This window comes from Molossus molossus, unplaced genomic scaffold (assembly GCF_014108415.1).
Source record: "Molossus molossus isolate mMolMol1 unplaced genomic scaffold, mMolMol1.p scaffold_m16_p_4, whole genome shotgun sequence".
Classification (NCBI taxonomy): Eukaryota; Metazoa; Chordata; class Mammalia; order Chiroptera; family Molossidae; genus Molossus; species Molossus molossus.
The window spans coordinates 78,647,226-78,661,307 of NW_023425377.1; the positions used below are offsets into that span (position 1 = coordinate 78,647,226).

Genomic DNA, 14,082 nt, shown 5'->3' on the forward strand with positions numbered 1-14,082 from the left:
AAGGACAGGGAGTGAGGGACATCAGTCCCAGCCAGCAGGAGGGTCAGCTGCCTTCCCCTCCCCAAAAGGACCACTACTTCCTCCCTGGGCCATCCTGGCCCCTTGAGCAGGATACAGACATGCCCATCTCCAACTGCTGTGTGTCCTTCAGCTGGGCATTAGCACTCGCTGAGTTTCACATCTCTCACCCTTAAAATAAGGAAGATAATTCCCTCTTGACCAACTCATGGCCAGTCTTCAGTGAGGTCCATAGCACAGGGTCAGCAAACAGTAGGGGTCACCAGTACTCCCTGTGGCCCAAGCAGATCAAGTTTTTTCTGGTCTCCAAGCTTTTAACTGTGCAGTTACTTCTACCTAAAATGCCTTTCTTTTTTCCTTCTCTGGTGACCTCCTATGTATCCTACACAGCCCAGTTTCAAAATCTCATTTTCTGATTGATCAACTTTGCCTCTCACCAGTAGGCAGAGCTTTAATTCACCAAAGTGGGTTCCCCCAGCCCTGCCTGGGTCTCTTCTAACCCAGCCCTGTCTCCACAAACTCAAAGTATCTGGGCTGGTTTTTATCGTCCTGAACAGTGAGGGGCTCTTTGGGGACCAGGCCCAGAGGTGAGGATCTTAGGACAGAGGCATGTTTCTTGGATAGTCAGAGAGAACACCCTTGCAGCTAAATCCCCTTACACCAGCCTGGCTTCTGCATGAGTGAGAGCATGGAGGGAAAGTCTCCCAAGGTGAATGGAGGTCTGATTTGATGGTTATGTGTATGTATGTGCACACACGAGCATGAGGCATGTGTGTGCACGCATGTCTGTGCACTTTGGCTTGTCCATGTTCCATGCATGTGCGAGAATAGGCAGGTCAGGCGGGGATATCTTGAGATGTTTTGCTAGATGTGGGGCTCAGAATTCCTTCTTCTATCTGAGTGGGATTTCTGTGAAGGTGTTTCTTTCACCTGTCCACTTGCCCATGACTTCTCCAAACCATCCTTCCATCCACGTACCCACTCACCTTCCTCCCAAGGACTTGTACATCCACCCACGAACTCACCTGCCCAACTCATCTTCTCATGGTCCTTCACACACCCTTCAACCATGCTTCATTCACTGTGCAACCACCACCCACCCACCCATCCATCCTTCCACCCACCCACCCATCCATCTATCCTTCCATACACCTGCCCATCCATCCATCCACCCACCTATCCATCTACCCACCTACCCACCTATGCACTCACCCAAATATCCAACACCCATCCACCCATCTACTCATCCATCCGTCTTTCATCTATCCTATATTGACTTATATTAACTTACCGTCCAACCAAACATTCACCCTCCCACTGATCCATTCACTCTTCCATCTACCTACTCATTCATCTACTGCCCATCTGTTCATTCATCTCTTCAATTTACGCCATTCACTCAATGTATGCCATTGCTCACCACCTACCCCATCCTTTTTCTTTACCCGGGTCTAAAGGACTCAATCACACCCAGAGAAGAGTGTAATAAGACACCCACGAGAGGAGTCCACAGGTTGCTTGAGCAGGCTGGGAATCTGTGGGTTTGGGGGAGGGGGAAGTGCCCTCATCTAGGGAGCTGCTTCCAGGAAGAGATGACAATATATAAGCAGGGCCTGAAGGCCAGGCAGGATATTAAGCAGCAGGAAAAGAGTACATAACCTAGACAGGGTTAAGGATGAGAAGTGAGAGGTGCATGCACACACAAGTGTGCATTTGTCAGGGTGCCTGGGTAACCCCTCAGTGTGTCTGGGATATATATCGGTTCCTCTATCCTACATGCCAGGGCCCAGGGGCAAAAAGCCCAAGGTCCTAAGGGGAGCCCCCATCCCAGGCCTCCCTTCTCTCCTACCTCTCGTAGCTCCAGTGACTCCAGCACCAGGCCACCGTGTTCACTTCTGGCTCCGGTTACCCACTCCCAGCTGGGCCACCAGCTCGCACCAGCAGCTCCGTGCACTCAGCCCTGACACCCGATCAGCTCTGAGCGTCGGGCAGCAGCCCCAGGGGGCCGGGGATGAGCCGAGGGAGGAGGCAGGTTGGCAGCAGGGCTGCCTTTAGCCAACAAGATCTAGTGGGAAGACACTAACATTCTCCCCTATCGTCACTGGACCAATTTCAGTTTCTGGAATGAACCACTCTCTTCCTCTTCTCCCGGCCTTTGCACTTGTGGTTTCCTCTACCAGGGGCACTCTTTCTGTATCCCCTGTCACCCCAACAGGCTCATTGTCCCCCCTCACTCTTCAGATCTTTGCTACAACATCCTCTCCACCAGGAAGCCTTTCTGGATGCCTCCAGGCTGGGTCAGGTGCCTCCTTGGAGTTTCCTTATTGCCAGATGCCCTCATTGCATCTCAGTCACACTAAGTCACCATTGCCCACTCACTGGTTTGTGTCCATCATTAACCACAAGGTACCACCTTTGTTCTCCAGTGTCTCCTCAGCACACAGAAGTAGGTGCTCCACATGTGTTTCTTTTTCTTAAAAAAAAAATTTTTTTTTTAATTTTGAAAGTACGTTTATTAAAGCTGGGGGCAGTGACACAGGGAAGGGCTTAACATAGAAAAAGTAAAAGGAGATAGCCTAGGGGTGCTGCTTTGGTTCTCTAGAGATGTTAAAGGAAAGAAGTGAGCCAAGGCAGGGCTGCTGCTGGTCCCCTGAAAAGTCAGAGAAAAGGGCCTTGGAGACAGAACTTAGGGCGATAAAGCAGCCTGAGAAAGAAACGGAGAAGAAAGGCGTGGGCATGCTCCAGAGGGAGCCTGCTCAACCGTGTTTCTTAACTGAGTCCTAAAGCGCACCAGCCCGTGACCCTGAGCAGGTTCTCTGGCCCTGGGTGCAGCCCCGGCCTGTGCTGCCGAGTAGGGCTCAGCATCACCTGAATGATACTCATGTAAGTTAGCGTGGCATCCTACACCCGCTCTAGTGAGGCTTCCAGTTGCTTCCCGCCACAGGTACCCTTCACTTGCAACTTCACAAACTTCTGACATGTGCAACGGAAAGATCTTGGGCTGGAGGTCCGAGTCCTGGGCCCCTTCCCTCGGGCTCTATCCTCAAGGAAGGTGGGGTGGAGGTGGGGGTGGAGCATCAGTTCACTAACGAATGAAAAGGGGAAACAGCTGTGCCGCTCGTTTAGAGGTAACTGGGGCGCTCTCGCGGGGGCGGCCGCCCCAGCTTCCCGGGGGCCCGGCCGGTTCCCGCCCCACGCGAGCGTTTGGAAGTAAGCCGCCTTCTTTTCCCAGCAGTTAAAATGGTGCCGGCGGCGTCAGCGAGAGGCGTGTGCGCCTTGGAGGAAGAGGCCGGGCGGCTCCTCCCACTAACGCGTCCCACCCGGTTTCCGGCGGAAGTGGCCTCAACAAGGGAAACTTTATTGTTCCCGTTGTGGTGGTGAGGATGTCGGTGAATTACGCGGCGGGGCTGTCGCCGTACGCGGATAAGGGCAAGTGCGGCCTCCCCGAGGTGAGCGCGGCCGGGGGTCCCGAAGGCCGCTCCTTCCAGGGCCACAGACCGGGCGGGGCCGAGCGGTAGCAGGGCATTGTGGGACTATGAAGAGGCACCGAGGCTAGACAATGGGAGGGACTTCCCACTGAGGAGCTGGTGGGAAGTGACGCCCCTAGCACGCCCCGGGACCCCAACATGCCCGGCCCCGGGTCGGCCGGGCTGGCACAAAGGGAGGGCCCGCTCGGTGAAGTCCTGAAGATTTGATGGGGAGCAGGGGATGTGGTTCTTCTAGAATGACGGCACTACAGGGGCAAAGCCTGAGGGGGGTGGGCGGTGGATAAACGCACTTGGGGGACAGATTAAGCCAGAGACGTTTCCCGAGTCAGGCCAGGACGGGCCTCACATGCCAGCCTGGGAAGTTGACACTTTATCCTGCGGATGATGGAAACAGGTTTTGAGCTGGGGAGGAACCTTGGATGGATGTAAGTGTGTGTCAGACCCATCCAGCTACTCCCAGGGAAGTCCCTCCATACACTGAGACCCCTGGGCTTGTCTCTTCCACTCTGGAGAAGAGTCCTGTTCTGTAAACTTGTGTGGGGGGAGATTGCCTTCATCCCATGAAAGCTAGTGTGTTCATTCTGAGACAGACATTTGTGAATCCCTCTGGAAGTCCTGTGCCTCTCCTGCCTATGTTCGCTTTACTGTATTCCTCAAATATTTATTGAGCACCTCCTGTGCACCAGGCACTTTCTAGGTCCTGGAGCCACAGCAGGGAGCAAGACAGACAAAACTCCCTCATTCCAGTGGGGAAAGAGAAAAGCAGCAAATAAATATAAGAATTGAGATTGGAGTTCAGGAGAAAAGCACCAGGGAGAAAAGTAAAGCTGGCAGTGATGAGAACTGGGGGCTGCGTTGAAACCAGGTGGTCAGGGAGGCATCACTGAGATGACTTTTTTCAATTTTTCTATTGTGATAAAGTACACCTGTCATAACATTTGGTATTAAGTATATTTATGTTGCAGAGCTATCCCCACCATACATCTCCAGAACTTTCTCATCTTCCCAAACTGAAACTGTCCTCATTAAACTCTTAACTCCCCATCCCACTCCCCCAAGCCCCTGGCACCCATTATCTATTTCCTGTTTCTATGGGTTTGACTCCTTTAGGAACCTCATAAAATGGAATCATACAGTATTTGTCCTTTTGTGTCTAGCTTATTGCACTCAGAACAGTGTCCTCAAGATTCATCCCATTGTAGTGTGTGTCAGAATGTCCTTCCTTATTGTTATTATTTGTTTTTTGGTTAATCCTCACCCGAGTATATTTTTCCACTAATTTTTTGGAGAGAGTGGAAGGGAAGGAGAGAAGGAGAAAGAGAAACATCGATGTGAGAGAGACACATTGATTGGTTGCCTCCTGCACGATCTCGTCCAGGGCCAGGGATCAAACCTGCAACCCAGGCATGTGCTCTTGACCAGGAATCAAACCTGAGACCCTTCAGTCTGCAGGCCAAGGCTCTAACCGCTGAGCCAAACCAACCAGGGCTTTCCTTATTAAGGCTAAGTAATATTTCATTGTCTGGATGGACCACATTGTTTATCCCTTCATTCATTGATGGATACTTGGGTTGCTTCATGTTTTAGCTATTATAAATAATACTGCTGTAAACTTAGCTGGACAAATGAGGTGTCTTGTGAGCTAAGACCTAAAGGAGGTGAGGAAGAGAATGTAAGAAAAGAGTATGTTAGGCAGTCGGCCACGGGGAGGACTTGGGCTTTTACCCTGAGGAAGGTGGGAGCCCTGGAGGGCTGTGGGCAGAGGAGGGACATGATGACAGACTGCCTTTTCAGGTTCACTCTCCTCCTCTAGGCAAGGCAAGGGCAGCTCAGTTTGTGGCTAGTGACTGTGGGACACATTTTGACCACTCCCCTTTGCTCTCCCACACAACAGATCTTTGACCCCCCGGAGGAGTTGGAGCGGAAGGTGTGGGAGCTGGCAAAGCTGGTTTGGCAGTCCTCCAATGTGGTGTTTCACACAGGCGCTGGCATCAGCACTGCCTCCGGCATCCCTGATTTCAGGTGTGTAGGTGTGGAGGGGAAGTCGAGGCAGGACCCGCTAGCTGCTGAGGGCTTCCCTGTGAGCTACAGATACCCAGGCATCAGAATCCGACCTGCTGCCTCCTCTCACTGAGTAGTGATCCTCCATTCCCTGGATGTTTGGATGGGAAAGACCCCTTCCCTTCAGACTTGTCCCTTTAAGTCACACCAACATTTCACTCACCCCATGGGCCAAAACTTGGTCACTTGTTTATGCCTATCTACAAGGGATGCTGGGAAATGTAGTCTTTTATCTAGGCTTACTGTGCATAGCTAAATATTGGGTTACTATTACCCTAGAAAATGGAAAGAATCGTGTTAGAGACGATTAGCTCCACAGTCACTTGCAAATATTTTTCTCTCAGACCTGATGCCAGGCAAGTGACTTAACCTTCTGGATCTTAGTTTTCTCACCCATACATAAGCGTGTGAAACAGGATAATGTGTAAACCACCCTATGCTTTAGGCAGCCTGTGTGACAAGAATTTTGTAGCTGAGCCCTGGCCAGTGTGGCTCAATTGGTTGAGCGTTGTCCCATGCACCAAAAGGTTCAGTTCCTGGTCAGGGTGCATACCCGGGTTGTGAGTTTGATCTCCAGTCGGGGTGAAAGGCAATCAGTTGATGTTTCTCTCTCACACTGATGTTTCTCTCTTTATCATATCAATAAAAACATTAAAATTTTTTTTTTTTTTGTAGCTGAAAAGCAGGGTTCTCAAACTGGTGGCCCCTGAGTGGTTCTTATAGGTGCTGAGTTTGCAACCCTGCCCCAAAGGGTAGGTCTGTTGTATTTATATTGTCTTTCCAAGGCTTATTGGGTGCCCAACCCAAGTTCCAACAGCAAAAGAGCTGATTCCTTGGAGAAATGTTAGAATTCTAAGGCATGAATTCCCCCACCCCCCACCCCTTTGCCATAACCTGCCATGGCTCCCCATTGCCACACAGAAGAGTTCCAAGCCCTTCCCAACCCAACCCTGGGTCATCTCTTTAACCTCAGACCCCTCCTGCTGCCATTGTAGCCTTCAGGCCACTTGCATTTCTCCAAACTCACAAGCTTTTGCTAGCACCCCAGGCCTTTGCTTATCTCTTCTGCCTGAACAGCCCTGCCGTTCCCTCTCACAGTTCAAGAGACAGCTCAGCCTCCTCCAGGAAGCCTTGCCACACTCCCTGCACAGAGCCCTCCCTGCTTCCACTGGGCCATCCCAACCCACACGGCTGAAGGGTCTGTGTCTGCCTGTGTCTTACCTGACAAGATCAAGGACTCCTCACGGGCAGGACCTTGTTCCTTCAGGTCCACAGCATCACCTAGCACAGGACCAGGCTCAGTGCAGCAGCAATAAGTGTTGGTTGAATGAAATAATTAATTTTTGCCTTTGATGTGCACCGTTCTCTCTCCTTCCTCCCCTCCCTCCCTTTCTCAATCTCTATCTCTCTCCTCTTTTCCCCCTTTGTCTCATTCTCACTCTCTGTCTTTCTGTTTTATTTGTCTCGAATTCTCTGTCTGTCTGTCTGTCTTTTTTTCAATCCTCACCCGAGGATATGTTTTTATTGATTTTAGAGAGAGAGAGAGACATTGATACGAGAGAGAAACATCAATCAGTTGCCTCCCATATGGTTCCTGAACAGAGATCGAACCCACAACCTAGGTATTTGCCCTGACTGGGAATCGAATCCACAACCTTTTGGTACGTGGGATGATGCTCCAAGCCAGGGCTGTCTATGTCTCAATTGTTCCCCTCTTTCCCTGATCCGTAAACTCTCTCTGCATGTCTCCCCACGTGCCACCCTCAGGGGCCCCCATGGCGTCTGGACGATGGAGGAGCAGGGGCTGGCTCCCAAGTTCGACACCACCTTCGAGAGTGCACGGCCCACGAAGACCCACATGGCGCTAGTGCAGCTGGAGCGTGTGGGCCTTCTCCACTTCCTTGTCAGCCAGAACGTGGACGGGCTGCACGTGCGCTCTGGCTTTCCTAGGTAACACCCCTCTCTCTGGGCCTCGGTTTCCTCATTTGTAAAATGGAGGTTGATAGCAGCCCCTCCCTGGAGAGGTCAATGTGGTGATTCAGCAAGGTAGCAGGGGAAAAGCACTTGATGTGTAATAGGATTTTGCAAACCAGAGCTGTCGTTGTTTGTGCCTCCTGGGCACATCCCAAGAATTGGGGTCCTCTTTTCCAGGTCCCAGGGCATCTGCAAAATCTCCCTTGAGGTGAGGAGGAGAAGAAATTAGGAGTGGGGAAGAAGATGGTCAGGGTCTAGGATTTGCAGTTGCATTTTAATATTCCTCTTTATAACTTTTATACTGAGTGTGAACACAGGATTTGGGCAGAAAGACTAATTCCTTAATACCAATTGTGTTGCCCTTCCTACCCACTTACCCTTGGGGTGATGGGAGCCCCAGTCAGTTTTTCTTAAAAGTAGCTAGATCCTTCACAGGCAAGGGATAAGGGAAAGGACTTGTCTCTGCCTACAGAGGAGAATGAGGCAGCTGTCCCCTGCTGTTTTGAAATGGGCTTGAGTCCTAATGCTAGGCCTCTGGCACAGGCATAAAATTTCTTCAGGAGTCAGGCAGCTCTTTTGACCTAGAAATATCACTAAGTTCTGGGTCTTCATCCACTTTGACATATAAATACCTGAGAAAACAAGACCTCAGCCTTCCTGGCTAGGTGACCCTTGGGCCCTATTCTGGGCTATAACTACCAGGCACCTTATTATCTCTCCAATCAGAGTAATTCACTAGGTAGATGACTGCAGACCTAGCCCTTATGGTCTGTGTAGACATTTCTAGAAATGAAAGCAAACATTTTCTCACTGTATAGCAAATACATTTCTGTGGCACAGGTGGTTAGGACTTTTTATAGGAACACAGAAATGCAGGGAAGTCTGTTTCCTACACACCTGGATATGGCTGAATTGGGGTGTGTAGGTGGATGGGAAGTGGGACAAAGCCACCCACTGGCATGTTCCTTCCCAGAGATGGAGGGAGCCACTGAGGGGAGGAGGCGGGAGTGTATTTGGGGATTTCAGTGCCTCCAATTTCCTGACTAATGGGTTTTGCGCCAGCTCCCTCACCTGCACTTAGGCCACTCCCAGCACCCACTGCCCAGTTTGCAGTGACACCAAACTCTGTGCATACTGGAGGAGGACCAGTCCTCCAACACCAACTGAGTACAGCTAGGAGCAAAACTGGCCACACTCAACTATTTATTGAGCACCTACTGCACTCCATACACAGTTCCAGATGAAGGACACAGTACACCAGACAGATAGAAAGCCCTGCTCCTCTGGCTTATATCTAGTGGGAAGGAAACAGGCAGAAAACAAGATAAATAAGCATATTAAATTCTATGTCAGGCGGTGATCATTGCCATGGAGGGTTGTGCAGGGAGGGGAGGTGGGGAGTTGCAGATTTTAACAGGGACAGTTGGCTGTGACAGTTGAACAGGGACGTGAAGGAGGTGACAGAGGGATCCATGGGGAAGAACCTTCCAGGCCTGATAATTGTCTCCTAAACATACTAAGAATTGGACACTGTCGTCCCATTTCACAGATGGGAACTGAGATACAGAGAGGTTAAGTGACTTGCCCAAGGTCACACAGCAGGGAAACAGTGCTAGGTGTTGATTTCATATTCCTCTGCGTCCAAAGTGCATGCTCGAGGGCCACTCATCACCTCAGTTTTTTCCTTTGCAAACTGGGTATTAGAATTCCCGTCCTTTAGACCTGTTGACATTGGGAGGTTCCACCATGCTTATGGGTGGATTTGGGGAATGGAATGGGCTGCCCATGTGTGAAGGTGGGGTCAGTTATGGGGGGTCAATGATTCCTTAGGCTCAGAGAAGTTGGGCCACCTGCCCAGGGTTGCACAGCTGGAGGAACCAGAAAGAGGGAGTCCATGGATCCTGTGGATGAGGGATTAGGGAAGGCTTCCTGGAAGAGGAGAGCTTGGCACCAGACCTGAAGCCTCAGGATTCGGGGAGCCCACTGCACCACCAAGCCTATTCTCCTCCCACAGGGACAAGCTGGCGGAGCTTCACGGGAACATGTTTGTAGAAGAATGTGTCAAGTGTAAGATGTGAGTGGCATAAGGGGGTGGACGCAGGCAAGGTGTGGTGACCCAGGTCCCTAGCCCATTTTCTGTCACTTCCCAGGTTGGGCTCTGCAAAAGGGCTTTATGAATCTGGGACCAAGAGACCCAGGGTAAGGAATAGGCCTGGGGTGTGACCCAGGGGAGGGAGGTGTGGCAGGGCTGGGGGCCATAACTTCTTTCTGAGGAGGTGTGTCTTCCTCCTGGGGAGGTATATTCATTTCCTGTGGTTGCCACAACAATCACAAACCAAGTGGCTTAAAACAACAAAAATTTATTTCCTCATAGTTCTGGAAGCTAAAAGTCCAAATTCAAGGTGTTGGGTGGGCCATGCTCCCTCCAAAACCTGGAAGGAAGGATCCTTCTGACCTCCTCCACCTTCCAGTGGTTTCTGACACTCCTTGGTGTACCTTGGCTGTAGATACGTCACTCCAGCCTCTGCCATCACTTGCCCATGCCCTGTGTCTTTGTGTCTCCTTTCTTTCTTCTTTTTTTTTTTTTGGTTAATCATCACCCGAGGATATTTTTCATTGATTTTTTTTTTTTTTTTAGATAGAGTGGAAGAGAGAGAGAGAGAGAGAGAGAGAGAGACATCAATTGGTTGCCTGCTACACGACCCCAACTGGGGCCAGGAATCAAACCTGCAATCCAGGTATATGCCCTTGATAGGGAATCGAACGCGAGACCCTTGGTCCACAGGCCAGCGCTCTAACTGCTAAACCAAACCGACCAGGGCATGTGTCTCCTTTCTTATAAGAATATTAGTCATATTGGATCAGGGTCACCCTACTCCGAGTGACCTGATTTTAACTCATTCTATCTGCAGCAACCCTTTTTCCAAATATGGTCACATTCTGCCCTGGCCAGTTTGGCTCAGTGGTTAGAGTATTGGCCCGTGGACTGAAGGGTTGAGGGTTTGATTTCCGGTCACGGGCATGTACCTGGGTTGCAGGTTTGATCCCTGGACCCAGTGAGGGTCCTGTGGGAGGCAACCAATTGATGTGTCTCTCTCACATCGATGTTTCTCTCTCTCTCTCTCTCCCTCTCTTCCTTCCACTTTATCTCAAAAGCAATGGAGCCCGGCCAGTGTGGCTCAGTGGTTGAGCGTCGCCCCATGCACCAAGAGGTCGCTGGTTTAATTCCCAGTCAGGGCACATGCCTAGGTTGTGGGCCCAATCCCCAGTGGGGGGCGTGCAGGAGGCAGCCAGTCGATGTTCTCTCTCATCGATGTTTCTATCTCTCTCTCCCTCTCACTTCTTCTCTCTCTAAAATTAATAAAGGAAAAACAAAAATTTTTTTTTTAAAGCAAATATGGTTGCATTCTAAAGTACAGGGATTAGGATTCCAACAAATCATTTTAGGGCACACAGTTCAACCAATAACAGAGTCGTGGGTTGATGGGTGTGACCCCAGCTCTGGGAAGGCTGAGCCAGGGCCCTTCCTGAAACAGATGTGTCTCCCCTTGCAGGGGCAGCAGCCTCACAGATAAGAATAACTGGGGATGTCAGTGGCAGGGAGCATGGCCCTGACAACAACCTCCTGCAGGTGGAATCTTGGAGACTGGAGCACAAGTGGGAACCCCTACTTGTTAAAATTTTTTTCCATATTTATTTTGAAATTTTTTCAAACCAGTAGAAAACTCAAATCGTATGAAGCACTCATACTTAACCTAGACCAGCAGTTCACAAACTTCCCTGTAAAGGGCCAGATGGGTAAATATTTTCAGCTTTGTGGGCCAGACTGTTTCTGTGATGACCATCGGCTCTGCTGTTGTAGCACAAAAGCCACCATAGAAAACACATAAAGGGCCCTGGTCAGTTTGGCTCAGCAGTTAGAGCATCGGCCTGCAGACCAGAGAGTCCTGGGTTCGGTTCCCACTAAGGGCACGTACCTTGGTTGCAGTTTGTCCCCAGCCCCAGTTGGGGTCATGTGGGTGGCAGCCACTCGATGTGTCTCTCTCACATCGAAGTTTCTCTCTCTCTCTTCCCCCCTTTCTCCCTCCTGCTGTATCTGAAGATAAATGCAAAAATGTCCTCAGGTGAGGGTAAAAAAAAAAGAAACCATGAAGGAATTAGCATGGCCATGTGCCAATAAAACTTTATTTATAAAAACAACTGGAGGGCCAGATTTGATCCGTGGAGCCATAGTTTGCTGACCCCTCACTTAGATTCCTCAATATTATAATTTTGCCACATTTTCCCTTCTCTCTCTGTGTTACCAGTGTTTACTGTGCTGTTCAAGAGTTAAGTGGCAGACTTCCTTATCCTTTGCCCCCAAATCCTTAAGACATTTTTTACCTCCCTCAGACTTTAGTATTCTCTTCCAGTCACAGTGCAGTTATTAAAGTTGGGAAATGTAAAAATGATGATTCAGTCTCCAGTTCATATTCCCAGTGCTCCCATTGTTGCTATTTTTCTCCTGGTTCAGGATCCAAGCTGGGGTCACACTTGCATGTCATTGTCACATCTCTTTAATCTCCTTTGTCTAGAACAGTTCCTAACCTTTCTCCTGTTTTCCATGCTATTGATGTTGTAAAGCAGCTGTTTCATGGGAGGCCCCTCCCCTCCCCACCATTCTGGGCTTGTTGAATGTTTCCCTGTGCTTTGATTCTAGTCATGTAGCCCCTACTTCCCTGGGAGAACAAGAGCTCCCCCAAAGCAGGAACCACTGGGTGGGGCCATAAGGTGGGAAGGTGGTAGGTTTGACCTGGCCCCACCAACCCTCTTTCGTCCTCTAACATAGGCAGTACGTCCGGGACACTGTCGTGGGCAGCATGGGCCTCAAAGCCACTGGCCGGCTCTGCACCATGGCCAAAGCAAGGGGCCTGCGGGCCTGTAGGTAAGTGACCCCTGTCTATGCCCTGGGCCCCTGGGGAGGTGGCAGGTCTCCATACTGACTCCCCCCAACCCTCACCATTGCAGGGGGGAGCTGAGAGACACCATTCTGGACTGGGAGGACGCCCTGCCTGAAAGGGACCTCACTCTTGCTGATGAGGCCAGCAGGTCTGACTCCCCAGATGAGCCCCGGGTGGGGCAGGCAGGGAGAGAGGCCAAAGCACAACCAGCTTCAGCACAGGGCAGGGGACTCCAGCTCAGAGGTGGAGTCAAGAGAGGCTTCCTGGAGGAGGTGGCTGGGATCCTATCTGGGCCTTGATTTCCCCATATAATGGCAGCTACTAGGTACTAGCTCTCTCACACACCTTACCCTGGGCCAGGGACTTCACAGACATGGTACTCACCACAGCCCATGGATGTTCTACACTGGGCCCATTTTACAGGCAAGGAAACTGAGGCTTTAGCAAGGTGACTCCTATGTCTAGTGCTACCCAGCCAGGATTCAACCCGGAAGTCCAAGTGTGGAAGGTCCTGCCCATATCATCTCCCCACTGCCAACAGTTAGGGAGGTGGTTCTAGTAGCAGGGAGGCGGCTGGGGCAGGACTGAGGGAAACTTGGCCTCCCAGGGTGTGCCTAGGCATGTTGAAATAGAATTTGTGACCTTAGGGTTGGAGACATCCCCCCCATCCCCCCACCCCCACCCCCACCCCCTCCAAGCCAGATGAGGCAGGAGGAGGGCTGCAGAAACCCTTGCAGAGAAGCTCAGCTTAACCCTGCCTCCCGGCCCCAGGATCGCAGACCTGTCCGTCACGCTAGGCACCTCCCTCCAAATCCGCCCCAGCGGGAACCTGCCGCTCGCCACCAAGCGTCGAGGAGGCAGGCTGGTCATCGTCAACCTTCAGCCCACGAAGCACGTATGTGCGGAGCCCATCCCTGTCATTACCCCGCCCCACCACCCAATGAGCCCTCTGCCTCCGCTTGACGCCTCCTTGCCCCAACAGGACCGCCAGGCCGACCTTCGCATCCACGGCTACGTAGACGAGGTCATGACCCGACTCATGAAGCACCTGGGCCTGGAGATCCCTGCCTGGGACGGCCCCTGCGTGCTGGAGAGGGCTCTGACACCCCTGCCCCGCCCGCCTGCCCCCAAGTTGGAGCCTAAGGAGGAGCTCCCTACACAGTCCAAAGGCCCAGCGCCAGCCAGCCCCAAGCAGGAGCCCACAGCTGAACCCCCCGCTCAGTACAACGGTTCAGGGCCCTGGCCTCTCATCCCCAAAAGGGAACAGCTGGACAGTCCTGCCCTGCGCAGGACCCCTAAAAGGGTGAAGACTGAGGTGCTTTCCAGCTGACCAGGGGGCCGGGAGGGCGGAGTCCTTTTTTTTATATATAGAAACCGTGGATTTGTTTTTTCTTACTGGTCTCTGTTACTTGCCTTTGACCTGGGGCAGGAGATCTCAGGGCACTAGAGCTGTGCTGCAGGCCCTGGGACAAACTTGCTCTACCTTGAGGCTCCTTTTAGCTCTAGGGGCCTCTGGTAAGGGACTGGGGAGGAGCAACCCTGCTCTGGACCCTGACCTTTGAGCTGACACCTCGGACACCTTCTCTGCCCCGCCCCTGTCT

At 51.5% G+C, this 14,082-nt stretch overlaps 1 protein-coding gene across 2 annotated transcripts; it reads left to right on the forward strand.

Moving 5' to 3' along the window:
* Positions 1 to 3,349: 3,349 nt before the first annotated feature.
* SIRT6 (sirtuin 6) lies at positions 3,350 to 14,081 on the forward strand. 2 transcript variants are annotated; one of them, XM_036240381.1, is made up of 8 exons: positions 3,350 to 3,467; positions 5,401 to 5,528; positions 7,335 to 7,517; positions 9,556 to 9,615; positions 12,370 to 12,465; positions 12,549 to 12,629; positions 13,253 to 13,376; positions 13,464 to 14,081. In XM_036240381.1, exons 1-8 carry the CDS (start codon positions 3,402 to 3,404, stop codon positions 13,809 to 13,811), a joined length of 1,086 nt encoding a protein of 361 aa, XP_036096274.1. In that variant the 5' UTR covers positions 3,350 to 3,401; the 3' UTR covers positions 13,812 to 14,081. The 2 variants fall into 2 exon arrangements, with proteins under 2 accessions (XP_036096274.1, XP_036096275.1); XM_036240382.1 differs by lacking the exon at positions 5,401 to 5,528 and having other exon boundaries at positions 3,376 to 3,467.
* Position 14,082: the final 1 nt, after the last annotated feature.